The sequence below is a fragment of the Lichenostomus cassidix genome, chromosome 3, assembly GCF_008360975.1.
Source record: "Lichenostomus cassidix isolate B80296 chromosome 3, HeHo_3.0, whole genome shotgun sequence".
In the NCBI taxonomy this organism is placed as follows: domain Eukaryota; kingdom Metazoa; phylum Chordata; class Aves; order Passeriformes; family Meliphagidae; genus Lichenostomus; species Lichenostomus cassidix.
Window position 1 is genome coordinate 106,071,525 of NC_139483.1, and position 13,962 is coordinate 106,085,486.

Sequence of the window (13,962 nt, forward strand, 5' to 3'; positions counted from 1 at the left end):
CTTTGGTGTAAACTCACAGAGAAACAGTTCAGTTGACTGGGAACAGCAAAGAAACAGTGTTGAAGAGAAAACTGGTAGTAGTGAGCTGATTGGGCATTGACAAGTCTTCAAAGCTAGCAAGGAGGAAAGGGAAATATCTTTTAGTATGATCCTGAAATGAATGGCAGACCAGGGAACCACACAGTGTGGCAACACTTGTGAAATTGTGTTTGTTTTTTCCCTCCTGCATAAGTCCAGTCATTTTCTCTCTTCCGTGTCTGTTCTTGTACAATCCTGCCAACGATAAAACCAGTTCTGTGGTTTTGTGGTGCTCTTTGCTGGAGTTTAGTGTATGCAGACTAGCATTCATTTAAAAACATGTTTGATTGCATCTGTTCTTTGGACAAGTTAGAAGTGGAAAAAAAAAGTTTTCTTCTAACATCTCGCATCTCAAGAGGAGTTATCCCTTACTCTGTCTCCTAAAGACACTGCAGTTGCACAGTGATTTACAAGGGGAGCTCATCCCACCACCAACAGAGGTGGTGTCCATCTGACAGATGAAATACGGGTGAGGTTATGTCCTGGTGGTGCTCTTCATTTTCGTCGATTATGAAGGGATTTTGCATTAACTAGTTCAGAGCCAGACCTCAATCAGGAGACATCTCAGGCAGGATTCAGTTTCCCCCATATAAATGTGTCATTTGTGATGACCACCTGTCTTCTAGAAGGGTGACAGTTTCCCATACATCCCTTGTAATACCTCCCATCTCTGCAGGGGTGTCCTCCTGACCCTGGGGTGTCTTAGATGTCTGTGTGTGAGCAAATACATAGAGCTGTAAGTGTGTGCTGTGGGGAGAGCTGAATGGCTCTCTGCTCTCTGTCCACTGACAGTAGGATTCTCTTGCCTTAGTTTAGATGCGTGGTGCTACTTGAGATACTCTGAAATATCCAAATTTTAGGTTCAGTTTTTAGAAATGAAATATTTACCACTCTTCCGTGGATTTCTTTGGAACATTGGTAGGGAAAAATTCAAACACTTGTACAGGCAGATCTACCAGACAGGGAGAATAAATAAGGGATTAGAGGGCATGTTAATCTGAATTTTAAAAAAATCTAAATTTAAAAAAATTTAAATTTTCAAAATGTTTCTATTGATTTCCTGCTGAGTGTGCCCTGGGATGTTCTGTGTCCCATTTGCACAAGGGATTTGCAGTAATGTCTATTCTCCTAAAGCAAGAGGCTGTTGGGATATTTTACCCTTTGGGATATAACACCCAAGAGCTCCTGTTTAAACACTCTGCTTGAAGGCCAGTCATTAACACCGTGGTAGCCTTGAGCTGTCCCAAGGCCATGCAGCTATTCAGTGGCAGAGACACAGCTGTGCCCACATTCCTTAGAGCTGATCCCTCCTGGTGACACCTGGACATCCATCCCTGCTGGTTCTCCTCAAGGCATATTAGGAGTTGGCATCACTGCATGCACATTCCTGCCCTCAGTCCCTCTCCATCCAGTATTACCTGTTCTCTCTGACACCCCTCACTTCCCTGGGCTGAGCTGCTTCCTGGCACCCACAGCAGGAAGCTGAATGGGATGTCTCATGCTGCTGGGTTTGCAGGGAAAGGAAAAGGTCAGGCAGCCAAGGAACAAAGACCATCTCACATCATGACTCCTGACAGAATGTCTTTACTTGCCTGGCACTGACGGCATCACTGGAGGTGGAGCTGGTAGTGTCCTGAATTTAATACCTGTGGAAAAGTGAAAGCCTGGTGCAAGTCTGTGATTTTACACAGTGATGCTTGCTTTTGGCCAGAACTAGACACCCAGGAAAGGGAGCCTGAAAATCTATAACAACTACAGTTAAAGACTCACATGGATGATGGAGCTGGATCCTGTGCACTGATTTTTTTCTGTGTTGAAAACAATTACTGTTTTGTGAGTAGTGGGGCTGTCTGCCTGCAGATCAAGGTGTGGGGAGCCCCCAACAGGGAGCTGATAAGGTCTGAAAGGGTCTCTTTGAGCCTCCTGGAATGAGCTGCCTCCTTAGCTCCAGTCTTCCACAAATAAAATCAAATCATTAACCCATGTTCACTCACCTCTCCAGAGGGGAAAGGGTGTCTGGGTGAAACACAATACGAGCAGGCTTCTGAAGGAAGTCATAAACTCAGGTCTGCCCTTCCCCACGAAGGCAGGAGAGAAAGCACGTCTGTTTGCCAGGTGTGGATGGATCACTGCAGCACCATACCAGCAGAGGGTTGCAGGCTCTGCCTGTGTTTTCCAGTCCTCCTTACAAGCCTAGCTGAACCCACTGTTGATAAAGGCTCCTTTGATTTACATAAGAGAAAAGAAACCTGATTATATATTTGCTGTAGCATAGGTGGGTGTGTCTAAGTGGTGACATGAAAGAGGAGGAGATGGGGGAGAGTTGATGATGCCTGGATGCAGACGGGGTATGTGCTCTGCTGAAGCTGCTTGAGAAGGTTTAGTTACCCCCCAAAAGGGGCAAATTTGGATAGTTTTGTGTCGAGCAGCTCTAGATTTCTGAACACAGATGCTGACCTGCTGGGGATAGGGCAGGGTAGGGCCGGGTCACATTCTACACTCCTCATTCCTCATTCCCTTTCTGTGTCAAAGCAGAGAAGAAGAAAGGGAGGTCAGCCACTTTCTACCCTGTAGATAACACCCCCCTCCTGCTCCCCGTGGATGAGACACAACCGCCGGCGCTCAGCAGCAGCAGCAGCAGCAGCAGCATGGAGCCCGTGGGCGTCAGCACGGAGATGGCCCTGCTCAGCAACATCCTGGCAGCCTATGCCTTCATCACAGGTACGTCTGGTGGCTCACACCTCCCTGGGCTCCTGCAAGGTTTTTGCAGATCCTCCTTTCACAGTCACCTGGGGCTAAATCTGCCTCTTTGAACTGTTTGTGTATTTCATTCGTCTCTCAGTGAATTCTCCCTTGGAAGGCCTGACCGGGGCAGCAGACAGTGAATAACAGTTTATTGTGCTCTGCTTTCCAGTGGGTTTACTCTCACCTGGAGTTACACACAATGTAATCTTACATGTGGTATTATTCCTAATGCTTCATTTTCCTGGAGATCAAAGCCTGGCTCATTAGGGAGGCAAGTTTGTTGTCCTGTAATTTGGTAAATAAGCAGCACTCAAATCTTTACACTGCTTAAGAGAATTTGGCTTATCTTCAGTAGAAGTGTGAAGATGAAGTAACTTGAGAGTCTATTTAATTGTATATTTAAATCTGGTTTAGAGTAAGATTTCCTTGGATCACAGTTTATCTTTCACCCACGTGTATCTTTCAAGTAACAGGGGAGCAGTCTTCTAAAAAAATTCACTTTAGAAGGTGAAAGAAAAGTGACAGAACCAGGGGAATGCCTTTAAACTGAAAGAGAGTAGGTTTAGATTAGACATTAGGTAGAAATTTTTTACTGTGAGGATGGTGAGACACTGGCACAGGTGGCCCAGAGAGATTGTGGCTGCCCCACCCCTGGAAGTGTTCAGGGCTATATTAACTAAAACTCCAATATTTGTGAGCTACTTGTTCATGTCTGTGTGCTAACTCAGTCTTGCTAATTCATTAAACAGCACTGCATTCTTGGTGCCATGCTCTTGCTTTTGCTGAGGTGCCACCATGCTGCTAATCCAAGTGTTTGGATTTGAAGCAGCTAACTTGGGCCTTGCAGTTTGGAACCACTGAGTAGATTAATAAGAGTGTTTATTCATATTATTTAGTGAAAGGTTATTCTAAAAGGACTATGAATGGTTATACAATTTTCTGCTCTTCTGCACATCCAGTGGTGGCATCAAGATCCATCTGTTCATGACACCCCTAAGAGTCAGGCAGATTAAATGGAATTAGTAGTGTTCTTCACAGAAGATAGCTGAGTGGGATAGATTTGGTTTTTTGCTTGGGTTTCTCCAAGGAAAGGTTAGAAAAACAAGCTTTAAAGGAGTCTTCTGTCTATCCCACTTCTCCCCCCTTACCTACAGCTACCAATTTTTTTACATTAAAATACCTACCTTCCCATCCCTGCTATATAACAAAATGCTGTTAATATTGTGTTCCCCATCTGAACAGTAATGGGCAGAGAAAGTTGTAGGATTAATGGTCTGGGAGAGTTGAGACTGTGATTCAGGGCTGTTAACAATGCCCTATGGACTTTGCTTCCATGACCACAGCAGAGCTCTTTGACTCTCTGTTAGTTTTAGGGCACAAGGTCTTGATTCATCCCTGTCACAAGGTGTCAGCCTTGGCAGGAGCCTCCAGATTTTACTGCAGCACAAACAAATTTAACTGTCCTGCTGCTGTGGGATTTGCCTGCCCTCTCTTGATGTGGTCTCCTTGTGTTGTGCTCACATCCACTGGATGTCAAATAGGTAATCTCAGACCTCATGACTTTGGTTTCCAGTGCTGAGTTCAGGACTTGGTTGCTTATGTTTTCCAATGTATCATGGAATCATAGAATGTTTTGGGTTGGAAGGGACCTTAAAATCATCTGGTTCCCATGTTCTTTGCCATGGCTGTTAGACGGGTTTCAGTCTCAGTGACATGTATGTTCAGTTTATTTATTATAAAAATAATTGATGACTGACCCATGGATTGAAACAGCAGATGTCCTAAACCATCTTTATCTGCTGCATGTAATTTAGCCTCTGCTTTTAGTGGAAATGGTGGATTTGTCATGATTAATTTTGTTATATGTGAGAATGGAGAGGTTTTAGCATATGACTTCAAAAACAAACTGTGTCACTGGGCACAGATATCATTTGCATAAAACTCGAGCATGGCAAAGCCATCCTTCTTCATATTGCAGATTTTGAACAGCAGAGCAGTTGGATTTTTTTGTGCCTGCCTGAATTTGGGGCCCCAAAGGCAGCTCAAGCCACAGCTGATGTCCATAGAGGATGCATTATAGTGGCTCAGGAGAGGCAGGGTACTGAGCAGCCAGGGAGGGCTGGTCCTGGGCCACACATCTTCCCACTGCTCCTGACCACAGCCCTTCTGCCACCGAAAAACAGTAGTGTTGAAGAAGAACTGCTCTGTTCCATGGCCCTGAAAACGTCCCTCAGGTGCTCTCTGCAGACTGAAAGTGCTACATCCAGGGCTTCCCTGTGCTAGTGAGCTGTCTCAAAACAGGAGTTTGCAAAAGAAAATTGTAAATAGGCAGGGGCAACATGTAAAAGTGTTTTTTCTCTTGGGGCAGAGGGTGGTGGATACCCTCAGACCACTGCAGAAAAATGAAGCTATGGGTTTTTGCTATTTCATGGGTAAAGTGCAGGCTTGAAAGGATGATCCTCTCTGCTGCCTTTCCTCTCTCCTGGCAGTGGGGTGTTTTTTAGCTTGGGGAGAGCATCCACAAATAGTTGAATCCCTTCTGTGCTCAATGGTGCTCCCATTTTCTGCACAAAATGACAGTTTTGGGTGGACAGCTGCAGGTGAAGAGTCTGCAGACTCAGCCACTCACACTTGCAGAGTCTCAGAGTACTCAGAGAAGTGCCAGTATTAGCAAAAGCCTCTGTGCTCATTTCCACCAACTTTTTGACTGATATTCCCATACAAGAGTTGGGAATCTTCCTGTGGACAGCTGAATAGTAAAAATCACAGCACAGCAGGAAGCAAAAGAGTCTTGGATTGCAGCTATCATGGTCAGGTATCAAAGCCAGTTAGGTGTCAGTCTCATCCCAGCTTCCACAACCTGTTTCTTCAGAAACAGGGAGAAAGTGTGAATAATGTCAATGAGGAGTGAAATTAGTACCTGATCAAACAGATACACATTATTTAGAGTTCAGTCTTGTGAAAGACTCAGAGACACTCTTTATTTGAAAGCTGATTTTCTTTACAGAATTAGGTTTTTAATTAGATGCAATCTCTGCCTACAAACCTCAGACCTGCTATTTGTCATGGACCTGTTCCAAAACCTGCCCAAGTGTTTGGAAAGACTTCACCAGTCTCAGTGACAGCTGGAACTGTCTTTGCAGTCACAGTCTATCAGCAAGACCTGAAACATCCCTTGTGGTTATATAAATATTAAACATTCAAAATGTATCAGAGCTCTTCCAGTGCCTCCTTTTGGACAGGAGACTTATCCCAGTTTTGTCACTGCATTCAGGATGAAGCAGTTGGAATGAAAACTCCACAAATCCCTGTTTTATTCTTCTTCCATAAGGAAAGCTTTGCTGCCAAGTTATTAACAAGGGGCTTCCAAAATACAACCCAGGGGAGATCATTCCAAATTTTAGACTGCTTGGCCTGAGCCTTATTAATAAGGGGCTCCTGGAGAGCTTCCTCTGTTCTATCAGGGGATTTCAAGCAGCCTGTGGGGCTGACTGTAAATTCCCTAGAAGATATTGCTCCTACTGTTTGTCTGGCCATGCTTGATGCTGAACCTTTTGCTGGGGGCCCTCTGAAATTTTCCTCCCCACTGAAGTTTCGGAATGCATGAAGCCATTACAGGAAGCCAGCAGCGTTAATGCCTAGATTGTTTTTTATTTATTGAAACAATTTATTATAATAGCAATAACAACCTTGGCCTGGGGCATTTCCTGGGGAATTAATGGCAGTCTGGGCTGATGCTCCCAGCAGATTGTTAGCCCTCAGGAAACAAGCTCCGTAATTGCGGCTGGTTTGGTTGGAAAAATAAAACAAAATGTGTTTCTAATTTTTTGGCCAGTTTGAGTGCCTAGAAAATGGTGGCTTTTGTACAGAGGGTTATGTAGAGCATATATCTTTTGTCCACACTGATTAAATTCAGGCTTGAATCAGTGACATTTTCACCAATGCTTTCAATCCAGAGAGAGAAATACAAGGAAGGGAAAGGTAACCCCAGCCAAAGAGATTGACAGGAACTGGGTCCTGCTGGAAGCGCTGATCTGTCATCCACAGCAGTGGAAGAAAAAGCTTCAGTGGTCTAAATTTGTGTTTCAATGAGTGTATACACACATACACACACAAGAATGCATATCAGTATTGTGCTAACTCCTGCTACTGATGTCCATATACTTTTAAATAACTTTTTTTCAGGTATAGTGAGTATTTTGAGGAGCTTCCCTGTTGGTGTGTTGAATCTGGGCTACCACTGAGCTTTTGGAAGGTGCTGAGTAGCCATTTGCTGAAGAGGGTGTCTATTTTTGGTCTTTACAAGTAGAACATGCAATGGTCTCAAAATCACTGATCAACCACCAAACCCCCAAACCCAGGCTATTGCTGACTTGGCTGCTTCAAGTGAGAAAACACAGAGCCCATGGTTTTTAGCTTAACTTGCTCTTTCTGCTGTGAAAAAAAGGAGCTGCTGCTGTGCAAGTGGATTGTAGGTATGATAAATCCAAGACTGCAGTTGAGCACAGGGTTAGAACTCCGTGAGGAAGTCCAGACAGTGTCTCAGATGTTGACAGAGTAGCTGTAGGAGCTCATAAATGCCACTGGAGCCCAAAGATTCAATTACAGCCCTTGCACTGCATGAAGGGCTGTATGGATGAGCACAAGCAGGGGAAGAAAAATGGTTGCTTAAGTAGCAATCGAGGTAAAATTGCTCATTGGATACAGTAGCATGGAAAAAGGAGTGTGGAGGAGAAAGGAAAAGCAGGACAAGGGCAAAATCGGGGGCAGAGGAACTGCATGTGTCTGTGTCTCAGGCTCCAATCTATGGTTTTTTTATGAGTTGCTCTAAGGGAGCGAGCAGTGGAACTAATGCAACCAAATCAAGCCCATGTGTGTGCAGAGTGTGGTGCTCAGGGAAGTGTGCCTGGCACCCTGACAGCCAGGCAGAGCCAGGGCAGGCTGCACCCAGTGCCTCCCAGCACAAACACCCCAGTCCTGCTCATTTGCACACATTCCCGTGCTCCAGGTGTCCCCAGAGCCCTTCTTGGGGCTACCTGCAAAAGGAGCTGGGGGGTTAATAACCTCTGTTAAATCACACATGGAGGTAAAAGTGTTATCAGGTAGTGATTCTGCTTTTTCTGGTTTTTTAAGCCACTTCTTTACTGCTCACATAGGACCTGGTGGGCAGCAGCAGCTTTGCCACTTCACTGCAGTTTTGAGTCCTGACCCTTGAATTCAGAGTAGCAATTGCCTTCACTGGAGCCAGGATGTCACTCAGACAGGCTGCTGCAGGGACCACTGGCACATTCTTGCCTGCTCTGGTATCTTTTTTACCTTTGGAATTGTGGAGTCTCACTTCTGTCAAAATATCTTAGTTTAAAGCATGTGGCTTTGGTCTCACTTTGCAACTACTGCTGTGTTTCGTAGAATGGTTTGGGTTGGAAGGAACTTTAAAGGCCATCTAAAGACCTAAAGACCATCAGTTCCAAACCCCCTGTGATGGGCCCACTCACACATTCAGTTTAATGTCCTGCTTGTTCTTTGCATTACAGCAGAGTTTGCAGGAGGCTGGTCCACCTCTTTCCTTTTTTTTTTTTTTTTTTTTTTTTAACTTATCTGCTGCACTTTCCTCATCTTTCTTTCTCCTCTCTTCAACCTGATTTTTCCCCATGTCATCCACTCTTTCATTAGTCTAATGATTTATTAGTCAATTTTCAGACTATCTTGACATCTTCTTCAACCTTGGCTCATCATTCACCTTTGAGATTCATTTGGGAGAGAAGTGAAGAGCAAAAAGGCATTTAGTCTCTGTAACTGTTCCATCAGCACCTCCAGACACTGAACTACACACTGCCTAGAACAGCACAGGCCAGTGTTTGGTCTCTGGCCACAGACTCAGAGAATAATTTAGGTTGGAAGATGTTTCTGAGGGTCACCAGGTCTAGCCCCCTGCTCAGAACATGGCTAACTTCAAATTTAGAGCCAGCTTTGAAATTAGAGCAGGGTCTTGCCCTGTTGGGTTTTGAACATCTCCAAATAGTTTCCAGTTCACCTTTTACAAACTTTGCTTTAGGCGATCAGCTGGAAAGGTCACTTCTAAAAGCACTGTGCAGGGAAGTGAAGCCTTTTAGCTACAGAGATCTTTTGGGGCCAAATGTCAGGGTCTCAGCTGGTGGAAGATGTTGTGGATCCATCTCTGAGTTCAAGGGAATAAGACTCATCTGAGGAACTGACTCCATCCTTGAACTCAAGACACTCAACAGGCACTGCAGACACTTCTGCTCAGTTCACCTTTACCCATTTAGTGTACCTGTAAATGCAGATGATTCAGCCCAGGGGAATGGCAGTAACAACATTTATCATAATTACACTTGTAAGTAGTCTCACGAACCAAAAAAAAAAAGGTGGTAAATAAACAAGATGACCTAGTTTGAAAGGCATTGTGGATCCTTTGGAGTCTTGTTATATCACCTCAGAAATGTGGCTGTGCAGGACTCATCCTGTTGGTGCACTGACTGCAGTGCCTGTGGAGCACAGGTACACATTTTGGTGGTCTGGGCAGGAAGCCAGCACGCTTGCCTTAGATAAGCAAATGAAGCCTATGAATAAATAATATGCATTTTTGCCATGCTGCCAAACCTCCCATTTCAGCTGGGCCACAGCACAGGGCATACAAAGTTTTGTAATCATCCTTCTGCCTGTATGAAGGCAGTGGATGCCCCAGCAAGATGCACTGACCTGCAGCTGGGGTGCAGCACCCCAGTGCCAACCCCGTGGGAATTAAATTGAATTCTGTGGGCTGCTCCCTCCCCTTCCAGACAACCCTGAGACACAACTGCAGCAAACCCACATTCTGCATGCGGGCAAATGTCTTGGCAGCAAATCCACCGTTTAAATTCCTGATTGTCCTGCGGGGAGGAGACAGAGGAGGGCATGCAAGTAAAAGCAGCCATTGGAAACTCAGCCCCCCCAGAAACCGAGCCGGCTGTGTGCACGGAGGGGCTGTGTGTGTTCTGCTCTTTGAAGTGTCGTTCTCCTCCAATATTTCCTTTCTCCCTGCAGAAAACCCCGAGCGGGCTGCCCTGTATTTCGTGTCCGGAGTGTGCATTGGACTCGTGCTGACCCTGCTGGCCCTGGTGCTCAGGGTGTCCTGCCGGACGGACTGCAAGCGCTCCTCCTCCAAAAAACCCCCTCGGGAGCGGGAGAGCGACAGCGACAGCAGCGACAGCGACGGCGACTCGGACACCACGTCGGACCTGTCTGCCCGCAGGCACCGCCGGTTCGAGAGGACTTTGAACATGAACGTGTTCACCTCGGCCGAGGAGCTGGAGCGAGCGCAGCGGCTGGAGGAGCGGGAGCGCATCATCCGCGAGATCTGGATGAACGGGCAGCCCGACATCCCCGGCACCAGGAGCCTCAACCGCTACTACTGAGCCGCGGCACCCAGCGCTCCTCCCTGCTCCCCGGGCTGCCCCACACCTCAGGGAGCACAGGGGAAGGGGTTTACTCGGGTGTCTCTCCTTTTCCCGTCAGGTGTGCCACCCGGAGCGGTGTGGATGGACAGCAGTGTTTTCCCATCTCTCTCTCTCGCTGACCTGTTGATATCACCCTCTTCACGGACACTTTCTGGTTTCAAAGAAGTGATTGCCAATTTCATTTCTGGGTAGCAGGCAGGGAGGAGACAATCTCAGTCCTCCCGTGTGGGATGTGGCGTTTGGCACTCTGCGGTGTGAGTGTTCTCTCGGCTGGGGAGAGAAGCTGTCCGGGATTTGGTCTTCATTTAGGATTTTTTGGTTTCCCTTTCCTGAGGACTGTGGGAGAATTGTGAACAAAATGACAAATCTGGAAGGATGATTTGGGGAGGGAGGGGGAGGTGCATCCTGACCAATTGTCTTGTGACTTCAGAAGCCATGAGATTAACCTAATTAAAACCCAACAGCAAATAGGACTTGTTAAGAACTGGGGATGGGGGGGAGGGGGATTCTTCCATCGTGAAATCATCTCGGTGCTTGGATGTTTGCCATAGTGTATTCAGTTATTTATGGCTGTCTTTTCATCTTCCTTTTCAATGGGAACATTTAGTTTTTTTACTGACACCTCAGGGATAAAATCCTATTATTTTTTTGAATCTGTTCTCCCTGCTGGCCCCTGTCAAACACAACCCAACCCATCTCCAACAGTGAAATTATGAATTATGGTAATATAAGAGATGTGTCAGTGACTGGTGAGGAGTTAACAACCTCAAAGAGGTTGAAAAAGGTTTTCTTTTTGTTTTGTTTTAAATATATATATATATATTTGAAGATGCTGCACAGGAATGTGCCTTATTCTTTTTTTTTTTTTGTTGTTGTTAAACTACAGTTTTCCTATGGATAGCAATGCACAATGTTTTATATATTTTATTAAAAAAATAAAATTTAAAAAAGTCTGTGTTTACCAGAGGAAAATCAACACAGAAGAAGCCACATCTGACAACAAAATGGGTAATAAATGCTAAATAAACTCTGGTTTGCTTCAATACAATTGAATTTGCATCCTCACTTTTGGCATAGGTGTTGCTTGAGGGAGATTTTTGGAAGAGTAGAACATCTTTGCAAACAATCAAGGCTGATGTTTTCTGCGTGCAGGGAAATAGCAGCATCTTTTTTTTTTTTTTTGCTGCAGCCCACCAGTCAACTTCTGTGATGCACATGGTCAGGAGAGCTGAACAACAGGTTGGTTCTCAAGGGACCACCCCAAAGTGATTGCATGATGCTTTGAGTCTGTCTCCCACACTCAAATCATACCTGGGCCAGAAGCAAATGTTTAATGAACTAAAAAAAAGTTTTATATATATACATATATGTGTGTGTGTGTATGTATGGAAGAAAAGGTGCAATGTTTTGGTGCTTCTCAGTTGTCTCCTGGAGTTTTCAGTGGGATATCACCACCCTCTTCACTCCCCAAGCACCAGTTCACCTCACCTCAGTCACAGAACTCAGTGTTTCTCACATGTGCACGACACCACTGTAGCCTGCATGGCTTTGGGGTCTGCTCCTCTGTCATTTAGGCTTGGAAATAATCTGTCCAGAATCTTAAGGGTTTGGAAAATGCTGGCAATAAAGACCAAAAGCTTTGAGTACCCAGAGTTTTCCTGAGCCTTAAGGAGAGCTGGAGATGGGTGGATCTGCCCACAGCTGAGGATGTTATAGGGCATCATGTGCTGTGCCAAACAGCTGCATGGTGGGACAGATCCCTGGCACTTGGGGCCTTCTGGGCACTCTTTGGGATCACTGAGGCTTTTCCCTGGATGAGGAAAGCTGTGTTGGAAGTGCTCACAAGTACTTCTCGTGGCAGAGTTGAGTGAGTGCAGCTGATGGCAGTGGCAATGTCACACATCAGGCTGGTTGGGGAGAGGTGACTTCACCTGGAAGGCAATTTGAGAAGTGTGGAGTGATTCCAGGTCTGGTCCTGTGAAGATTCAAATGGAAAGGCTCACTATTGAACTGAGATGTAATTTTTGCATCTAGTACTTAGAAATAAAGCAGGAGGCAGGTCCCAAGCCCTGATGCATCGCCAGGTGCTTTAGCTGGAATGTTGAATGTGCTCTGCTGAGGGTGTTGAGGAGCAAAATGACAGGGTGAGGTCAGCAGGGTCAGTTCTGCTGGCCATGTGTTTTCCCCTACAATGATTCAGTCCCTCAGCCTTGGTGATTAAAGGACAGCATATTTTAAGATTTAGAGTGCTGTGTCCTGGGAGATAGCTTGCAAAACTGATTTAAAAAATGTTATAAATGAATGGATTTATGTGTATGGTTTTCCCAAATGATTTTTTTTTGACCAGAGGAAAGAACAACTGTGGTAAATCTGAGTATACCTGATATGCAACTGTGGGATTAAAATATCTGCTTCAAATGTAAATCACAACCAAACTTGAGTTGCAAATGGATGAACAGTCCTCCCTTAGCATTGCTAGTGCTGCTGTAAATCTTCCAGATGAAGTTTGAAATAAAAAGGAGCTGGGTTGAGCAGACAAGCCCATCCCAGCCCTGCCCTAGGTAAAAAGATGTAACACAAGTAGTGTCACTGTCTTCACCACATGAGCAATACCTTCACTTATCTTCTAGCTCATATTTTTTCTCAGGGATGTGTATTTCGGAGAAGACTTTGACTAAAGAAAAAGAAAAACTGCAATCCTTTGAGCTAAGGAAAAGACTTCAAGTAATTCAGTAACTATTTCTCAATTTGTCTCAAAAGTGCTCCATAGTTTGTCTGAGGGACAAAACAGTCAAAATTCTTGGGGCAGGAGTTGGTGGTTTGCCTTTAGCTCTAGCTGTGGAGCAAAACCAGTCACCTGGAGTATGGAACAGCTGGATTCACTGGGGGTGGGGTTAAATCTGTATTTATTACCCCACAAAAAATATCTGAAGCATGTGGAGGTTTAGACTTTTCTGGTTTCCACCTTTTGTGTTGTGCTCAATATGTCATGTGAAATATTAAAACACTCACAGAGCCAGGGAGCAGAGAACAACTGCTTTTCTGCCAGCCTACTGTGAACACCTCTTGTAGGCTCCACTCTCTTACTTCCATGCTTACTTAATTTTTCACATTAAAGTGAAATATTATTTCCACAATAACACTCTTCAAATTCCCCAGGGCAGATAAAGGAGTTGAAATCAAATTTTCCTGTTTCCTGAATGGATTTCCTAATCACTGACCTTTTGGGTAAAGAGGTGCTGAATTCATTTTCCATGTGAATCTGTTCTTTACACCTCAGTTTAATTTTAGAGTTTTATAACAGGGGATAACAGAGCTATCCTGGTCATGGAGTTGATCAGAGGGGGAAGCACACGACCTTGTATTTAAAGGAGTAGCACTGCAGCTACCACATGCCATCTGCTGGGCCCAAGGCTTGGGGCAGGTGAGCCTCCAGCAGTGAAGTGCCTGTCCTGGACACTTTCACAAATCTTGCAAGCTGCAGGATGCTTGGATTAGTAGCCACAGGATGGTGCAGTTTTAGCACGTTAGCTTTGTAAATGGATGTGATGGGTTGGAAAACTAAGGGTTGCACTCCAGGGATGAACACGTGGAAGCCATGGGTGCAGTCAAAGCATCAACTGCACATTCATTATCCTGCCTGGTGGGACAGATGGGGCTACAAAGTCATGGCTGTGTATGG

General features: G+C 45.2%; 1 protein-coding gene across 5 annotated transcripts in view; it reads left to right on the forward strand.

The window, feature by feature from the left end:
* EVA1A (eva-1 homolog A, regulator of programmed cell death) overlaps positions 1 to 11,328 on the forward strand; it is a 202,334-nt gene extending 191,006 nt beyond the window's left edge. For 3 of the 5 annotated variants that reach the window (XM_085057002.1, XM_085057004.1, XM_085057006.1), the window contains 2 exons: positions 2,614 to 2,799; positions 9,868 to 11,328. In XM_085057002.1, coding sequence (XP_084913128.1) covers positions 2,614 to 2,799; positions 9,868 to 10,238 — 557 coding nt within the window. In that variant the 3' untranslated portion in view covers positions 10,239 to 11,328. Of the gene's footprint in view, positions 1 to 2,610; positions 2,800 to 9,867 lie in introns of all 5 variants that reach the window. The other 2 variants (XM_085057001.1, XM_085057003.1) reach the window with 1 other exon arrangement.
* Positions 11,329 to 13,962: the final 2,634 nt, after the last annotated feature.